The sequence below is a fragment of the Equus asinus genome, chromosome 2, assembly GCF_041296235.1.
Source record: "Equus asinus isolate D_3611 breed Donkey chromosome 2, EquAss-T2T_v2, whole genome shotgun sequence".
Taxonomy (NCBI): domain Eukaryota; kingdom Metazoa; phylum Chordata; class Mammalia; order Perissodactyla; family Equidae; genus Equus; species Equus asinus.
In genome coordinates, this window is record NC_091791.1 from 143,592,950 (window position 1) to 143,610,478 (window position 17,529).

The following is a 17,529-nucleotide window of genomic DNA, read 5'->3' on the forward strand; positions in this document are numbered from 1 at the left end:
ATTCATCCTAGTCACCCAATTTAACCACGGTTTTAAACCAAATACATTTTAATTGAAGTTTAAAGAATTTAAATGATTATTGATACAGTATGGTTTTTTTTGCCTTTCTTATATTATAAAATATTATTTTTAGTGCTTGTAGTGGAAACAATCACAGGCAACACCAAAAAGAAAACCAATTATTTCCAATTTATTTCTATGTAGAATTTTTTTGAATAAACATCATAAAACTCTTTCAAAGAACAAAACTTTTTAGCCCATAGCCAGACAAATAATTTTAGGAAAGACTTTACATGAATTGTCCTGCTAGCCAAAGTATGATTCTAGAGAACTTTCTATTAAAGCAGAGGAGATATACCTAAAAAGAAGTGTCTGCATAGTTTGGTAGATAATAACTATTATAGTGGATTAGGTGATCAAATATATTCCTATGTAGACAGGCCAAGGCTAAAAATGGAAGTTGCCATAATTGGGGTAAACTTAAAGAGTCAGCTACTCTCTTAGGATGAAAAAGTCAGTAGGATATCTCAGTTAAAATTAAGACAAGAAGTAAACTCCACTTCCACATTTTTAAGGACTTTTTTGTAAGTGCCATGTCCACTTATTAGAGAGCTGTGTTTAAGATGGATTTAATTTAAAATGAAATTTGAGCCCAATAAAATATCTCAACTGTCTAGGATAATCCCTTTCAACCCTCCTTATACTGGAAGCTTCATTTAGCTCAGGCAAAGTCACCACAATTTAATTGCTGAAGTTGAACAGTATTGATCAAGAGAAAGGTAAACCAGACTTTACCAGGGGATAAATGTGTTATGTCACACCAAGACAGTGACAGAAATAAAATGAGGTACCTTCATCCGAAAAAAGGTGATACTTGTTAGCAGGTCAACCGTTGATTTCAAGTCTTGCAGTCTTTCAGCATTGCTGGCAGGAAAATTTTCCTTATTAATTAGGAAACAGAAAATGGGTAAATTATCAGCATTAAGCCTCCAGTGGGAAAATAAGCTAAAACTAGCTTTCTATGAAAGAAAAAACTGTAAAATTTTTAAAATATCCCTACAGTATTCTCACAATAATTCTATCATAAAATGTTCCAGAAAGTAAACAATTTGAAAATAGTCTCTTCTTAGTCTTAGAAAGCCATATCTTTCTATTTATCCCCACAATGCAACAAAAATATTCAAAACATATCATTAATGCAATGTTATTAGGTTATTTGTCATGTTCATAAAATAGTTTTGCTACTAAAAGTGGGGAGGACAGCATATATTTGAAAATATTTTTATGATTTTCTCAAGATGGGTAATTTTTTTCAAAAGTACTTTGGGAACTTTTGCATGTGCTACATTTCTAAAAGTTAAGAAAACTAAGATTGCATTGCACAGTCTCTTCCTAAAGTACCATGGATTTCAACAAAAGTTTCTGTTAGTGAGATTTGGTGAAAAATGTCATATAAAAATGCAGATGTTCAAAACTTTGAAGGAAAGGTATAATTATGAAAGTGTTTATGTAAGAAATAATTTTAACATTGAGACATTTCTCACATTAACCTGCTTTCATATTGGATTTTAAACAGTTATCACGAAAACAACAGGTAACTTTTATATATTCATGAACTGAAGCAGAGCGGGAGAGTCTAAATGATGGTGAATGAGGCGGCCTCCAGGCCCTTCTTGCCTCTAAATATCTTTTTTGTTGCCTAGCCATAGCAATTCTCTTCTCATAGGGTTGGTCCCGGTTCCAACATAAAAGGTGAGTCTGACAAAATTTGGTATTAAAATTTCCAGAAATATGCAGTTCAGGTATCCATCAAAAAGAGACTAAAAAGTGAATGCAGGAGAGATATATATGTGCAGATATGGAAAGATGTTTAGAATAAATTGCTAAATAAAGAATGGAATAGTTATTACTATGGAAATTTAGGAAAGAAAATTTGTAACTAATTTTTTTATAATTAAGATACTTTGTAATTAAAATTATATGTTTGTACTCACACATACATGAATATATTTGTGTTTGTGTGTGCATTTGTGTATGTTTCCCCTGGAGGTGAAGTATAGAAGTGTTGACAATGAACTACGAACAACTTCAAAAAAAGCACATTGTATTGATCTAGAAGGAGTGAATTAAACAGTGAATCCCAGTAGGAATCTCAAAAGCTGGGGAAATATCAGCAGGATATCTCGGTAACAAGGGGTGAGCTTTCAAAATGAGGACTGGGCCACGTGTCTACTTCATGAATTAGCTAAGGGCCACTCAGTCTGGTGGTTATTAAAATAATTATAAAATTAAAGCTGTAAAAACACACACACAGTATTGTAGGCTTATTTGGGACACGGACTGAATAAGGGACATCTGCTTGCTTACTTAGTGGACTCTTCTAATGTGACAGGACTCAAGATTGATATTTTTACTTTTCCATTACACTGTGGATTATTTTGTACAATAGGACAAGAAATCATCTGAGCCAAGCCCATATTGTACCTTTAGGCAAATAATTTTGTACATACCCTGTACTTTGACAGGTCAATCCTTAAAGAGTTATGCAACTGGTCCAGTAGTTTTATGAATTTTTCCCTCTGTAGAAAGCAAACACAAAGTAGGAGAATGGAGATAAACGGTCATTCTAAATGTAGTCCTGACAACAAGTCTGTGAGTTACTGTCCCCATTTTATAGAAAGGAAGGTTCAAAGATGTCAATGACTTGCCCAAGGTCATACAGCTGATACGTGATACAGCAATGCTTCAAACTCTGGTCTTTTTGACACCAAATCCAGGCTCTTTCCAACAAGTCACTGCCTCTCTGTGATGAATGAGAAAGCACCCAGAGACTTGTGTTCTATAGAAAGAGTCCAGACAACGGAATTGTCACTGTACTGATTCACAGCAACATGAGCCAGCAAGAGAAAATATAACCCACCCCTGTTTCTACCCCTGCACACCACTCCACCTCCCCAGAAATAAATTACAGTTTTTAAAGCTTCTCCCACCTATGGTAGTGAGAGTAGCTGCTGTTTTTGTCAAAAAAAATTTCAAAAAGCATTTTCTTTTGGTAACAAGTAAACACTTCATAATCTGAAAGGATTTATTGCCTTTAAAGTATGTTTATGATTTAATGCTAAAAAATAGCAGGCAAAAATTCACTGATGCTTCCCTTTGATGCTGTGTCAGTGTTGGACTGACCTCTTCATAGAAGGATTTGAAGATTATAACAAAAAGGAGTTTTGTTAATAAGCAGAAGGATGAAGTTGTGTGGACTAAGTAAATTATATAAATTAGATAAATTAAAAACATCAAAGTCACACACACAACCCTTATAGGTATACAATTCACCATTCTGAATTTTAGATTTCGAATCAAAAATGAAAAAAATAGAAGGGTGGGAGTAAATGACAGTCAAGTTCTCTGCCTATATTAATATTCTGTAAACATCAAATTGCACTTTGGAAGATGTTGGCAAAAGTAGAAACTTTTTCTAATAGTTTCACATATGAGGTGGATTTATAGTGTATATAACTCTTATGCCTTGAAGTCACTGATCTTGTGGAAGTGAGCTGAATATTAATAGGAATTGATGAATTGTTCCTAAGTTGAAACTCCAATTTAAACTGTCCTCATCAGGTTTACAAATCAGTGAAAAAAATTTGAGTATTGCCTCCATGTTAACCCCCGTGGAGGCAATGAAGGAGCCTAAGAAATGAACCTTGCCTTCCGGAAGCCTGTCATCTCATTAGGCAGGTAAGACTCTACAGTAAAGCTACTAAAACATACAGATGAGTTGAATGTCTTAGATTTTTCTTTCCCACTCTTATCACACCTTCCACGGAGAGGAGACGACCTATGCTGCCCATTATTAACCCCTCATCCCTCATCCACATGGGTCAATGGCTTTCAATCAAAATAGAAAGATAAAAGAGCCACTACAATCATCAGTTTAGGCCACAGTAAAGTTAATCATTCAATGACTGTAAAAGTCAATGTGTTCGTGTCATGTCTCTGAAAGCTTTGTCTGACCTCTGTGATTGGTACTAATCATCGAGACAGCTGATGTGACCCTAGCCAACCACGCTATGGCTGAAATCATTGGCCCTGTTATATACACTGGGACTGAATGTTCTGGTTGTCTGCTCAATACCCATTCTTCCACTCTTCCTTATAATAGAACCTCATGAATCAAACGTGTCCATTATGAAATGCCTACCTTCCCAGACCTCTTTTCCTCTAGGAAGGGCCATGCAGCATGGTTTGGGTCAATGAGATACATACAACGTATTAAAGGGGATGGACCCAGATAGCATATTATCAGTGAATTATTATTTGGAAAGACTCTAAAAGAGTGCTTGGCAGGCTATTAGTGTTTGCTGTATGATTCTCTGTTGGGCTATTTTCCATTTGCCCTTTGTGTTTCTCTCTTTTTTCTCACATTAAACTCAGACTAGGTACTAGAGGTAAAACAGTCATCCTATGACTGTAAGATGAAAAGCTTAAGAGATGGTAAGAATGTTGCAGCAGGAAGCGAGATGGAGCCCCACACCTCATCCAAGCCCTGTCTGATCACTCTTTCAAAAAATTACAATACTGAGAAGCTACACTAGCCCTAAATTTCTTATTACCTGTGGACTTAAGTTACATGGGAAAAAAAATCTTATTTACTTAAGTTTGTTGAGTTTCTGTTCCATGCAGCTGAACACAATTCTGACTGATACAGATCACACACGTGGTCTTCCTACCTAGGTCTTCAGGGCCCAGCTGGAAAATTTACATCCAAGCAGAATAGAAAACTGCAGAGAAAACTGCGAGACTTGTTTGTCACTAAATTGTGAACAATATCAGATGATGTCAAATTAAAAGTGTGCTGCTGATTGAATTTTCATAGAGATTCTTTAAACAGCAGGACAGCTTGAAATTTAATTTTGTTTACCATATTTCTATTAACTACAGTGAGATTGCCTTTGCAAGAACAGAGGAGGCCTATTGCTTGCATAGTGTGATTTGAGAAAGAACAAAAGATGGCATGATTAAAAAATGATTCCCCTGAGGGGCAGCATGCCACAGTATTTGAAACTGCCACATTATTCAGGTCTTTGCATTAGGTAAGGACTACATATGTCTGGTATTTGGTAAGGACCAAATCGATAATAATAACAGTGAGCATTATCAGTTATTAAAAATTTAGGTTTAATTAGTTGATAAGGATATCTCTAGACCAGGGGTCAGCAAACTGTCTATAAAAAGCCAGATAGTAAATATTTTCAGCTTTGTGGTCTCTGTCACAACTATTCAACTCTGCTGTTACAGAGCAATAGTTCTAGCAGACAATATACAAACAAATGGGCATGGTTTGGTTTCCAATAAAATTTTGTTTATGGACACTGAAATTTGAATTTCATATAATTTTAGTGTGTCACAAAATAATAATCTACTTTCGGTTGGTTTTTTAATGATTTAAAAATGTAAAAACATTCTTATCTCATGAGCCATACAAAACCAGTTAGTGGGTCAGCTTTGGCCCCTGGGCAGAGGGGAGATTTTGAGTCTGGGGAGACAGTTGCTACGCCACAAGAGCACTCTCCGTAATTTTCCCTAGGATCCTGGGAACCACAGAAGGAAAAGCTCATATAAGGAAGGGGTATAAAAACCTCTGCATCATCCTCAGCTTCTCTCTTCCATTCCTTTCTTTCTCAGTATTTCACTCCAACAGCACGGGTAGGTTTAACCTGAAGCTTAAGCTTTGGGGGCCCACATTTGCTTCAGCTTCCCTGGGAGGAAAACTAGCTACGTGTTCCCGTGATCTTAGGTTTTTGTAAAATTCGTAAGAATAGGATAAAAATTATTCTGACCTGGACTAGCAAATTGTAAAAACTTTTTTCCAGATCCTATCAAAAGCAGTAATTCATTAAGAAGAACAGAAACATTTCAAACAGAAGTAAAGCATAGCCCATTTGATAATTTTTTGACAGCTAATGTTAATCATATGAACATATTGGAAATGTTTACATTTCTTGCTGATATGAGATTAATTCTGATACGAGATACCATAAAATTATAAAATTATAAAACTACAATGATACTATCAATAAAAAAACTAATAAGTGTTACCAATTTGAACAGTATTTAAGGGGTCACTTCATAGGCAAACTTGAAAAGCACTGAGATGTTATCATTCATTGACCAAGTCAGCCTTAATATTTCCCTGGGTTTGACTGAACTTTCCACAGAGCTCTTCCTGACTCTAAGTCCTGACTTCCCTTTTTTATTTTTAGAGAATTTTCTTTAGAAAATTTGCAATTGTAAATTCTTTCTCTGCCCCTTTGAGATTTAAATCTTTTTAAAAACGTCTTCCCAGGGGCCCCGCCCCATGGCCATAGTGGCTAAATTCAACACTCTCTGCTTTGGTAGCCTGGGTTTTTGGGTTCATATCCCAGGCATGGACCCACACCACTCGTCAGCCATACTGTGGTGGCAATTCACATACAAAAACTAGAGGAAGATTGACACAGATGTTAGCTCAGGGCTAATGTTCCTCAAGAAAAAGAAAAAGAAGATTGGTGACAGATGTTAGCTTAGGGCGAATCTTCCTCAGCAAAAAAAAAAAGTTGAGAGGAAAAGAAATCTCTTGCCAGTTTTACAACCCAGGAATGTCTTCCTCAAGTACTTGGGAGCCAACCCTTTGAAAAATAATCATCAAAGAGATAGCACCCCTATCTCCCAGCCTCTGTGGGAGGGTAGGAGACTAACATCTATGGGTGTCAATTAGCAAACACAGATAGCTTAATCACAGAAAAAGATCTTTGCAAACTCAAGAATGATTCAATGTGCTGGTCACATACCACTGACCCTCCTTATATCCTCAGATACTTTTCCTCTAGCTTATTCCAGCCCTTAGAAATTCCTCTCTTTTGTTTCAGTAAAGTCCATCTCAGACTGGGCTCTGTTCTCTCTCCAATTGCAATAGCCTTGAATAAAGTCTTCCTTCCCTCTTTAACTTTGTTGTGTGCAATTTTTGCTTTGACATCACATAGGAAAGAAACATAATAAATGTTTTCCCAAATTTGATGAAAGTCGTTAAAATGCATGTGGCATTATCAATGAATTGTGAAAGTAAAAGAAACTCCTCTAAAGTATCAATTTAAAAAGTTTGATCAACTCTGCTAGATGAAAGCCTAAAAAATTATATTTCAGAATTTTTGTCATATGAAGAAGTGATCAAAGAATCTGCAATAAAAACTGTAGTAAAAACTCTTATAGAGGTGTGTCAGGCAGTTAATTAATGAAAATATTATGTTGTTTTTCTGGAATTTGTAATGTTTGTGGTATTTGTTGTATTATAATAACTTATAATTCATTATGATTTATCTGATAAGGGGTCAATATTCAAAATATACAAAGAACACATACATCTCAACAGAAAAAGAACTAACAAGCCAATTGAAAAGTGGGCAAAAGATCTGAACAGATGTTTCTCCAAAGGAGATATACAGATGGCCAACAGGCACATGAAAAGATGTTCAACATCATTAACTATCAGGGAAACGCAAATCAAAACTACAATTAGATATTACCTCACTCCCGTCAGAATGGCTATAATTAACAAGACAGGAGACGAAAAATATTGGAGAGGATGTAGAGAGAAGGGAACCTTCATACACTACTGGTGGGAGTGCAAACTAGTGTAGCCACTATGGAAAATCGTATGGAGATTCCTCAAAAAATTAAGAATAGATCTACCATACGATCCAGCTATTCCACTGCTGGGTATTTATTCCAAAGAACATGAAAACAAGAATCATAAAGATACATGCACCCCTGTGTTCATTACAGCATTATTCACAATAGCCAAGACTTGGAAGCAACCTAGGTGCCCATCAAGGGACAGATGGGGAAAAAAGATGTATATATACAAAATGGAATCCTACTCAGCCATAAGAAATGATGAAATCTGGCTATTTGTGACAACATGGATGGACCTTGCAGGTATTATGCTAAGTAAAATAAGTCAGAGGGACAAAGTCAATTACTATATGACCTCACTCATAAGTAGAAGATGAAAACAACAACAAACAAACACACGGAGACAGAAATTGACTTGGTGTTTACCAGAGGGGAAGTGGGGAGGGAGGAGGGCGAAATGGGTGATTAGGCACAAGTGTGTGGTGATGGATTTTAATTAGTCTTTGGGTGGTGAACACGATGTAATCTACACAGAAATTGAAATATATAACGATGTACACCTGGAATTTATATAATGTTATAAACTGTTACTGCAATTTGAAATAAAGTGCATATTAATTTTATATTGACAATTTTATATTCTTCTTCTTAAAGAGAGTCTCAGCAAATTGTTTAAGGTTTAGGCAGCACAAAACCTAGATCCACCTCTGCCCAGAACTAATCATTTGGCAAGTCATAAAGAAACCTAATCTATATGAGAATGTTTCCTACATTCATTCTCTCCTTTGCCACATCACTTCATTTTCTCTAAACCGTTGTCCAGAGGCAGCATCATTTTGCCATGCCAGGGCTACTGCATCAACCCTCTCACCAGTTTCCCTGTAGTCCTCCTGTGTTTAGTACCAAGAACTGGCTTACTCATTCCTCCTTTCTTCAGCGTGGCTTCCTGCAGTTCTGACGCTGGAAAACTTAATGCCATATTTCCCAAACTTCTTTGTAGCTAGGTTTCTGCAAGATTTTCATTTCTGCCTATTAGATGTATGTGCACTAGCACATTTGGAAAGCAGACATGAGATGGAGGTCCACTTCCTGCTTTTTGGTTTACCTCTGCTGCTAAGTAAAGTCCTCAAGACATTTGTCTCCTGGTCTCTGGCCACTAGCTTTGTGGTTTTTAAGACAGACGCATTGGCAATATAAGAAGCCTTCTGATTCTTCTCCTTTCTGACTGTCAGAAAGTTCACAGCTTGTTTTGCAAGTCAGTTTCACTGTGATATTGTGAGAATTATTATAGAAGGATCCCCCTCCTCCTAAGTGCTTCAGCTAATATTGTTAAGCATCGAATTCCCTGTGCCAAACCTCTTTCTACTTAAAGTTGCTAGGATGGTTTTTATTACTACAGCTGAACTCTGTCTGATGTACATTCTCTCTCTCCCCTCTGTAACATTTCCTCTACAGAATGATCCTTCTAATTCAGAAATTCGATCAGATTATACTCTATGCGTCAAGAATGAAGTCCAAACATCTTAGTGGTCATTAAAGGCCCTCAACAATCTAATGTCAACCCAATAACACAGCTTCCTCTTATACTTCCAACTTTTGTTCTATCTGCCCTACTCCAGGGGCAGACTACCTTACACATATCTCCTTGAATTTATTTTGCATCTTTACTTCTCTTTGTCTTTACTCAAATGTCTTCCCAGGTCTAAGGTAGTTTCCCCACTGCTTACTGGATTTTGAAAATTGCTATTCCTCCCTAAAAGCCCTGTTCATTTTGTCAAGCTTTCATGAGCCCCTGAAGAGAATCAATCACTTGCTCCTCTTCAATCTCAAAGCAATTGGAAGTATACACTCCTTTTACTCATCATATTTTGGGAGTGATTTATGGTTATTGTTACATAGGTTATATTACTTTCCCATTAGAGTATAAATCCCAGAGAACAGAGGTCAACATTTATCTTTCAGCCCCTCCACTGTCTGCTATATTGCCATACATGAGGTATCACATAAATACTTATTGAATGAACAAGTGGACAAATAAAAGAAATATGTAATGGCAAAGAAAAACTTATTAACATATTTGCTTCTGCTCAGCACTGCCTGTGTCAAAGAGGGTGTATATGCTTAGGAAAAATATTTAGCTAGATAAATATCAATTTTACTAAAAATTTATTGGCTATTTGTGTCTTAAGATAACTCTCTAAATAAATTTCCTAAAGACTTTTCTTCAAAGTTGAAATATTGACCCCCCACCTCACAGAGTTTTCCTCCTTTCCAACCATTGATCTACCCATGGTGCTTTCAACATCCGTGAAAATGTTTTACCCAATACAGTTCTCTGATCCTCTTGACTCCAAGCAACCTTTACACTCAATGGTCTGCTCCTAAATCATCTCTGAAAGAAGAAAGGCTTGATTTTTAGCATTCGCCAATTTCTGTGATGTAAATATTCTCAATATTTCTCATCTCAAGGATGACTGTGTTCAACAACTAGCTTGCAATACTCCTAAAAATTCAGCAATCACTGCCTGTGAGCATGTACAAACTAGCTCCAGTATACCACTGTTTTACACCCAATTTTCAACAATCTACTCCCAGAGCTACACCTTGGACCTGAGACTTCCCTTTTGAAATCTTGACCGAAATGTATGATGTTCCTACCAAAATCCTTTGTCTCTGTCTCTGTCTCTCTCATGGTGCTACTTATCAAACCTAGACTCCATGGTGAACCACTTCAACTTTTCTCTTGACAGCACAGTCTATATACTAATTCCCTCACCCTTCCATTGCCTCTTTTCTGCAAAATTTCAACCTATAGTCAATCCAACCATCTGCTGTATCTGTTACTACATCAGTATCAGAATGCTGGAAATTCTGACAAAATCTCACAGCCACATGAATTGGTGTGACAACAAACTTGTGCTTCCCAACACCAAATGAGACCTTCAGCTTTACTAGAAATTCCTCTTATGTGGCCCTGAATCATTCCCCTTTCTATTTCCTTCCATAGTAGCTCATCCAAACCTTTACCCAACCTCCTCGACCTTGTGCAATTATATCACAGGCCTTGTTTTGTAGATGAGCATTGCTTGTCCTTGTAGACAACCATAGAGAAGATTAGGGAAATAGAATAGGAATTCTCCAACTTTTCACTCCTATGTCAAAAGCTTAGTGTTCTATGCAAGGGCTCTCACACCATTTCCTTAATTTTCAGAACATAATTTGCCATTTCTGATTTCAAGGAATATCCTCCTTCTGTCCTCCTGACTGCACTTCTTTCTTTCTCCTCTGCGATGTTCTTATATCACTTATTCTCCATCTGATAAATATGCAACTTCACTCTTGCAACTAGCTCCTTTCTAACAATCCATAAACATGTTCAAATTTATCTTATTAAATAATAATACATTCCTGCCCAACCAGACAGGAAAAATAAAATCCCTTTCAAAACCTCACTTTTGATTTATCTCTCTTTTCCTCTTCTCATTCAAGTTCCTTGATAGAACAGTCTCTATTTCCTCACCCACTTCCTCCCTTTTTTCACATTTTTATTATATTATTAACACAAGTGTAGAAAATTTTAAAATTTTAGTCTAAAGATGAATACAAAACAAAACAACAAAATACTAGTGGTAATCCCACGAGGTTGCTGTACCATTGGCATTTTGGTGCATTTCCATCCAGTCTTATTTCTAAACCCCTGTGTGTATGTGCATCTGTGTGTGTGTGCGTGTGTGTGTGTGTGTGTTTTCAATGTTGGAATTAGACTGTATATAGATTTTTGTATCATATTTTTTCACTTACCATTATATTATAGGCATTACTCAATTGTATGAACTCTTCTTTAAAAACTGATTTTTAGTGATTGTATTATGTTTTAGTGAATAAATGAACCCTAATTTATACAACTATTGATCTATACCATTCACTGACCAACCCTGTGAAATAAGGCTTCAACCTCAACTGCTTCACTAAGCAAGGACCCTAACTGCCAAATCCAAAGGGCTCAATTCTTTCCCCATCTTCCTTGAACTTTTGGTAACAGTTGACAATGTCATATACTTCCCTTTTCTCAAAATAGCTTTACCTTGCCTTTCATACTATCACATTTTTATTATTATTTTCATCTAATTCCTCATTTTCCTCAGCAAACTTAGCTTGCCTCTCCTCTCCACACCCAAGGGTTCTGTCCTTTTCACTTTATTCTTGAGCAGTTTTTTTTCCAAACCATGACTTCAAATAACACTTGTACACAAAAGAGTCTGAATTTGTATGAGTAATGGTTTTCTTTTCTTAAAGATTTGTTTGTTTTACAATCCTCATAAGTAAGAAAGCTTTTTCCACTGGCTTATTCTTTTTTTGAGGCTCAAATGTCTGGGTTACACCTTTGAGAAGGATGAAGAAACGCTGATATAACGTTGTTCCTTGGTCAGTAAGTAACAGTATCAGCTTCAGATTTCAGGTAAATAAGAACTTTGGGTCCTAAAGTGGAGGTGGGAGACATTATACTTAGATATATTTGACTCAGCAAACAGCATTATTTTCAATAGAGAGAGAAAAATATAATCAAATTTACATACCAAATCACCAATTTATCAAGATGTCGTTTAAAGAAAGATTTCCTCTTTTGACTTTCTTCTACCATAAGCTATTTGACTTACAAAATGAAGTTTCCTATAACCACGTTGCCACTGAAACACTGAAGGGTACTGAAATCAATTGGGTTTCTCTCTGTTGGGCCGGCATGAAGTAAAGGAGCACACTATCTAATCTTCCTCTGGGCAGCTTTTACGGTGGATGTTAATCATATAAACACAGCTTCTTTCTCAGAGGTAGAAAGGCTCAGTGTTCCATAAGATTGGCTTATTCTCTACAATGTACCCAAGCAGAATATTAAGACCAAAACAATTTCATAACACTGAATGCTTTATGTTACAGGTAAAATCCCAAGATAATGAATACTGTTACCAAGATGAGATTTTTATAACAAAACTGTTCTATGATCTGGTATTGGTCATAATACTATTTTGTTGATCTGCCTAGGAATGTTCTTTGGCGCCAGCTCTTACAAGAGTCAATCTGTCTAACAAAAGTGTACAGAGTACTGTTTATACTATGAGTAGGGCCAGAGAGATGAAATTCTCTTACCTTATAGAGCATTTTCAACTTTTACAAACTGGCTTACCGTCTTTTACCTCATTTGATTTTCATCTTAAATTTGAGAAATATGTTAGAGCAACAATTGTTATCCTCACTGAACAAATTGAGAAATTGAGGCTTTAATGACTGAACTTATTTGCTAAATTTTAATACAAACTCAAATCCCATGACTCCTAACTCAGTGTTTTCTTCTACTAGCATTTATTTTATCATTAAATAGAAATTACTTTTTCCTTTAACTCATTCCAACTCATCTTACACATCTCACAAGCATTGTCATTTAGATGAAAAGAACAGGAAAAGAGTAAACACAGTATCACATTTTTTTACCCTAATAGCTTTATATCCTTTATTTGCTAGGTCTCATTTGTTTCTGCTCTGTGACACATACCCAAAAATTTGATTTCTAATAACATGATCAATAACAAAAATCTATTCAGTGAACCAATTTGGAAGTGCAGTGGGAAATGTAAATATGATGTCATGGAAATCACTTTCCTATAATGAATCTTAGTTTCTTGCAAGAAAAAATGAGAATTAACATACCTGTCTCACAGGGTTATTGAACAGAGCTACTGTCTACCTAGTTGCCTTGGCCAAAACCTTTCCTTCACTGTCCAAATCCCTAATGACACCAAGTACTCTTGATTCTATGCCCTGAAAAGCTCTAGAACTTGTCCTTCCTTCTTCATCACCATTAATTCCGTTTTAGTTTACGCTCCCGTCATTTTACTGGGATTACTCAATTTTATATCCTATTTCCAGTCTTGCCAATTTCATTTTTATTATACTTATAGAGAATGAGTTCCAGTGACAGGTGCAACAGATAAATACTTGAGACTCCTTAGAATCTCTGCATTTCTGCCTTTAAATGTGTTCTTGATACATTTGAATACTTCAGCTGGACAGTCTTAATTCAGAACAGATAGTTCTCTTAGGCTCTTTATACACCTACTGTTTTTTACTTAGAAGAGGTACTGTTACCCATCGGTAAGAATCAACAGGAAGCACAAATGGAGCCTAATAGGCTCCAGAGAAGTCAACCAAAGTCAAATTTGCCAGTATCTGAAATGGTGAATCCTAAATTTGCACACATGAAGAATTTCCTATAAAATACCAGTACAATCTCACAAAATGTATGTTTTTCTCCCATTGGAAACGATCATTCTAGATTTGGGGATTTAATATAATGAAGATGCCAATTGACTGTTAAATAAAGTTATTTCACTGGATATGTTTCAAATAAAATTTTCAGCTTTAGACTATTATACTAAGAGACATTCCCTAAGATGTAACTTCTGCAATAAGATTCCAAGAATATCTTGAATCCAAAGCTTCTTGAAAATGTAACTCCCATAAGCTACTAGGAATTTTAAAGTTCAGAAAATAATACTTACACCAAAGTTGGTAGCGGCAAATCGATCTGAGGCAGAAACTTGTACATTTGTTGAAACTGTTGTGTGAGCATAGAAAGCGTTTATATTCGCCAGCAAGGTGCTCATGACGGCAGGGACACCAGGGCACATGTATTTAGAAGACAGACATGAAAAGTGCCTGCAAGACAAAAACATTAAGCGCTTTTAAAGCAGAAACTAATTAGTTCAGATAACAGCATATCCTCTAACATCAGCAATTAAATAATTCCTCAACTACATCTATGAAAAGGAGAGAAAACTCCCACAATCTCTAATTGAAAGAGAAAGCAATTTCAGCCTTTTAAAGATTTCTCATTCACAAATGTGAAGTGGCTTAATTAGAATGTGATTTGCCCCAGGGATTGTGCATAATTCCTTTCAAGTGTGAGAATGTTGTTTATACACACCAAAAGTACAATTTCTAGTGGGATCTAGCACTGCTGGAAAGCAATAACAGAGGGGTCTCTCTTTTTCCCCCAACTCTGGCCCCACTTATTTCAGTTCCTGAAATGCTATATTCCAACCAGAATGTTCCCTCACACTCGTATTCCTCTCACATTGATGAAGTGAGCAGGAGGCCCTTCTTTCATTGCACATTGATCGAACAAGTAAACTTACTATCTGACTTGAGCCCTGTTTGGGAGTTTTTGTCATAAAGGAATATCTTCCACAGGCAGTTCTGTTTTCTAAGCATTTTGTTAAAACTAGGATTTAATTAGGCAAACAGATGAATAGCGTGGACAGATTGAATTATACCAGCTTTATGCTTAAAGACCATTTCTTTTAAACCTTGAATAATAGTGTCATTTACAGACATCAGAAGCATCAAGTGTTCAATTCTGTTACTTCTCTCAAGAAAATCTGTTTCATTTGAACTGTAACAAAAGACTTGAAAATTGAAAGCACAGCTTATGATAAAAGTGAAAAGATAAAATACTCATAGAGGAAAGAAATTTTCAGTGTATAATCTGATCCTATTTTGCTCTCATATCTCAGTAATTTATCCTCCACCTAGGCATCTCTGAATTTTGTATCATTGATCACAAACACAAAACATACATACGTAAATAAGTGTCCTGAGTGGCACCTCAAAAGAAATGGATGGTGGTCCTGGAAATGGTGGCTTCTCTTAGCTCTTAGGCAGGCCATTCGCTTAGCTTGTCATGATATTAGCTAATAAAAGTAGGTTAAAGTTTTAAATGGATCTTTGAGTATCGTGCATAGCAATGTATGCCATGAGAGTTACATGATTTGTGCAATTTAACCCTGGAATTAGATTATCGCTGATGTTTCTTTTAAGTAAATTACACGTATTTTGACTTTATTATAAACTAAACTAATTATAATTACTACCTATTAAGAATACCACCAATGGTATAAAAATATTAAGAATAGAAATTTAAAAACACCTAGCACTATGCTATCACATTCCTTTTTTTTCCCAACAATTCCCACATAATTAGATTTGTTAGACCCAAGTCAGAGGTTGAGAGTTGTTGAACATGCAATGCCTAAATGTAATGATGTGGGGGGGGTGGCAAAAAGAAAATATACATACCTAGTAGGTACAAGAGATATAGAAACATCAATTGTCAAAATAGACTGGTAAGAAACTCAAGGACCAGAAGTTTATTATCCTGAGCATGCATTATCTATCTAAAGGGATACTGAAGGTCACCAGAATGAATAATCTTGTTCTTGATTTTAAAAAAGGATCAGTGCTTTCCTAACGTGGCCGTGTCATTTAGTCTTTGCTTCTTGTAGCTGCTACTGTATAGTTTTTGGTGCCTGGTTAGCGTGGCTTCAACAGCTTAACAGGTACTGTCAGCAGAAATAATAGAGAAACATATGAATACTCTGCTTAAAGCGCTCACAGCGTGAATTTTACAAGCGAAATAGAAAGTTTTATATTGAAAATGATGCAGTTATTAAACATTGTTCACTGCCTATAAGCCATCTGAGGAAAAAATGAATGCAATATGGGAAGACTGGGGATATCAATAAGCACGCTTTGCCTATTTTAAACTTTGAGTTGGTTAAGCCAGTATCCTGATGAAAATACCCTACGAAATTGTGGCTTTGGGATCCCAAAGCAATGTTTTACAAGCATAATGAGAGGTTTAACAAATAATTTATGTTAGATATGAAAATTTATGGATAATATAGGCAAAGCCATGTAAATAAATGTAATTTGGAATTATCTAGTTTAATGCAATCCTTGCTATGCATTTATTATTAATGATAATACATATTAATCATAAAAAACTATAAAAACAGTAAAAATAAACTGCTGTTCACACTTTAAACTTTTCTTTAAACAATAGTTTCAATTTATAGCCAAATATTAGAATTCTAATACTTTCTCTTATTAATATTAGTTAGAAATAGAATTAGAATTGATTCTAGTGTTTTTCTACTCTTTAATCTTTCATCCATTTTTCATGTTAAAGGCATCTGGTCAGAGGACTCTCCCTTCAATGACTATACATATACTATATTTCTGGGACTATTCTTCGTGGTAAGGATCTAGAGTTGATTAAAACATGGTCCTGGTGTAAAAAAGGTATACCTTAATTGAGAGGCATGCACATTAAACCCTAATGTTGTCATACAAGAGAAAGTGGTATTACAAAGGCATCTAAAGGTTTGGATGGGCCATAGGATACAGGAGTGAGGCCTGGAGATGGAGGGCAAAGGTCCAAAGGCTGAGTTGAGTCCACCAGTGGTAAGCCCACTAGAGGAGAAGTCAGAGGGAAATGCCTAAGCCAAGGTCTAGAGGATTAGAGTTTATGTAACGGCCATGGAAGAGTGAAGAGTTTGGTGTCTCTACAACTTGGTTCAATAAATATTTATTGAACATGTCTGAATGCCAGACTCTGTATTAGGCATTGGGTATACAGTAATGAATCCACCTACAGACTAGTGGGAGAATAAGACACACAAGACATATAATACAATTATGAGAAAGTTATGAGAAAGAAAAGCACAACAGGGTACTATGAGACACCAAGTTACAGTGTGTGTATTGTAGCTGGTAGGGAAGGTCAAGGAAGTCTTGCTGAAATGGGCTAAGAGTTAATGCATAACTAAGAGATAGCCAAACCAAATAGGGCTTGTTATCACTGATAAAGAATACATTCCATGGGAATGGAATAGTACAGGCCAAGGTGCAGTGGAAAAAACCCAAAATATTGTGTACAGTGAACACTAGCAATTTTAGCCTGGTGGAGCCCAAATTTCAAGGAGAACATTCTAGGCCTGGTATGACCAGAGACAAGATGAGGGT

At 36.0% G+C, this 17,529-nt stretch overlaps 1 protein-coding gene across 1 annotated transcript in view; it reads right to left on the reverse strand.

Moving 5' to 3' along the window:
• The window catches only part of UNC13C (unc-13 homolog C), a 565,722-nt gene that overhangs the window by 263,116 nt on the left and 285,077 nt on the right, over window positions 1-17,529 (reverse strand). Inside the window, 3 exon segments of the mRNA XM_070501335.1 lie at window positions 852-941; window positions 2,511-2,579; window positions 14,226-14,382. Of these exon segments, the coding sequence (XP_070357436.1) occupies window positions 852-941; window positions 2,511-2,579; window positions 14,226-14,382 (316 nt within the window).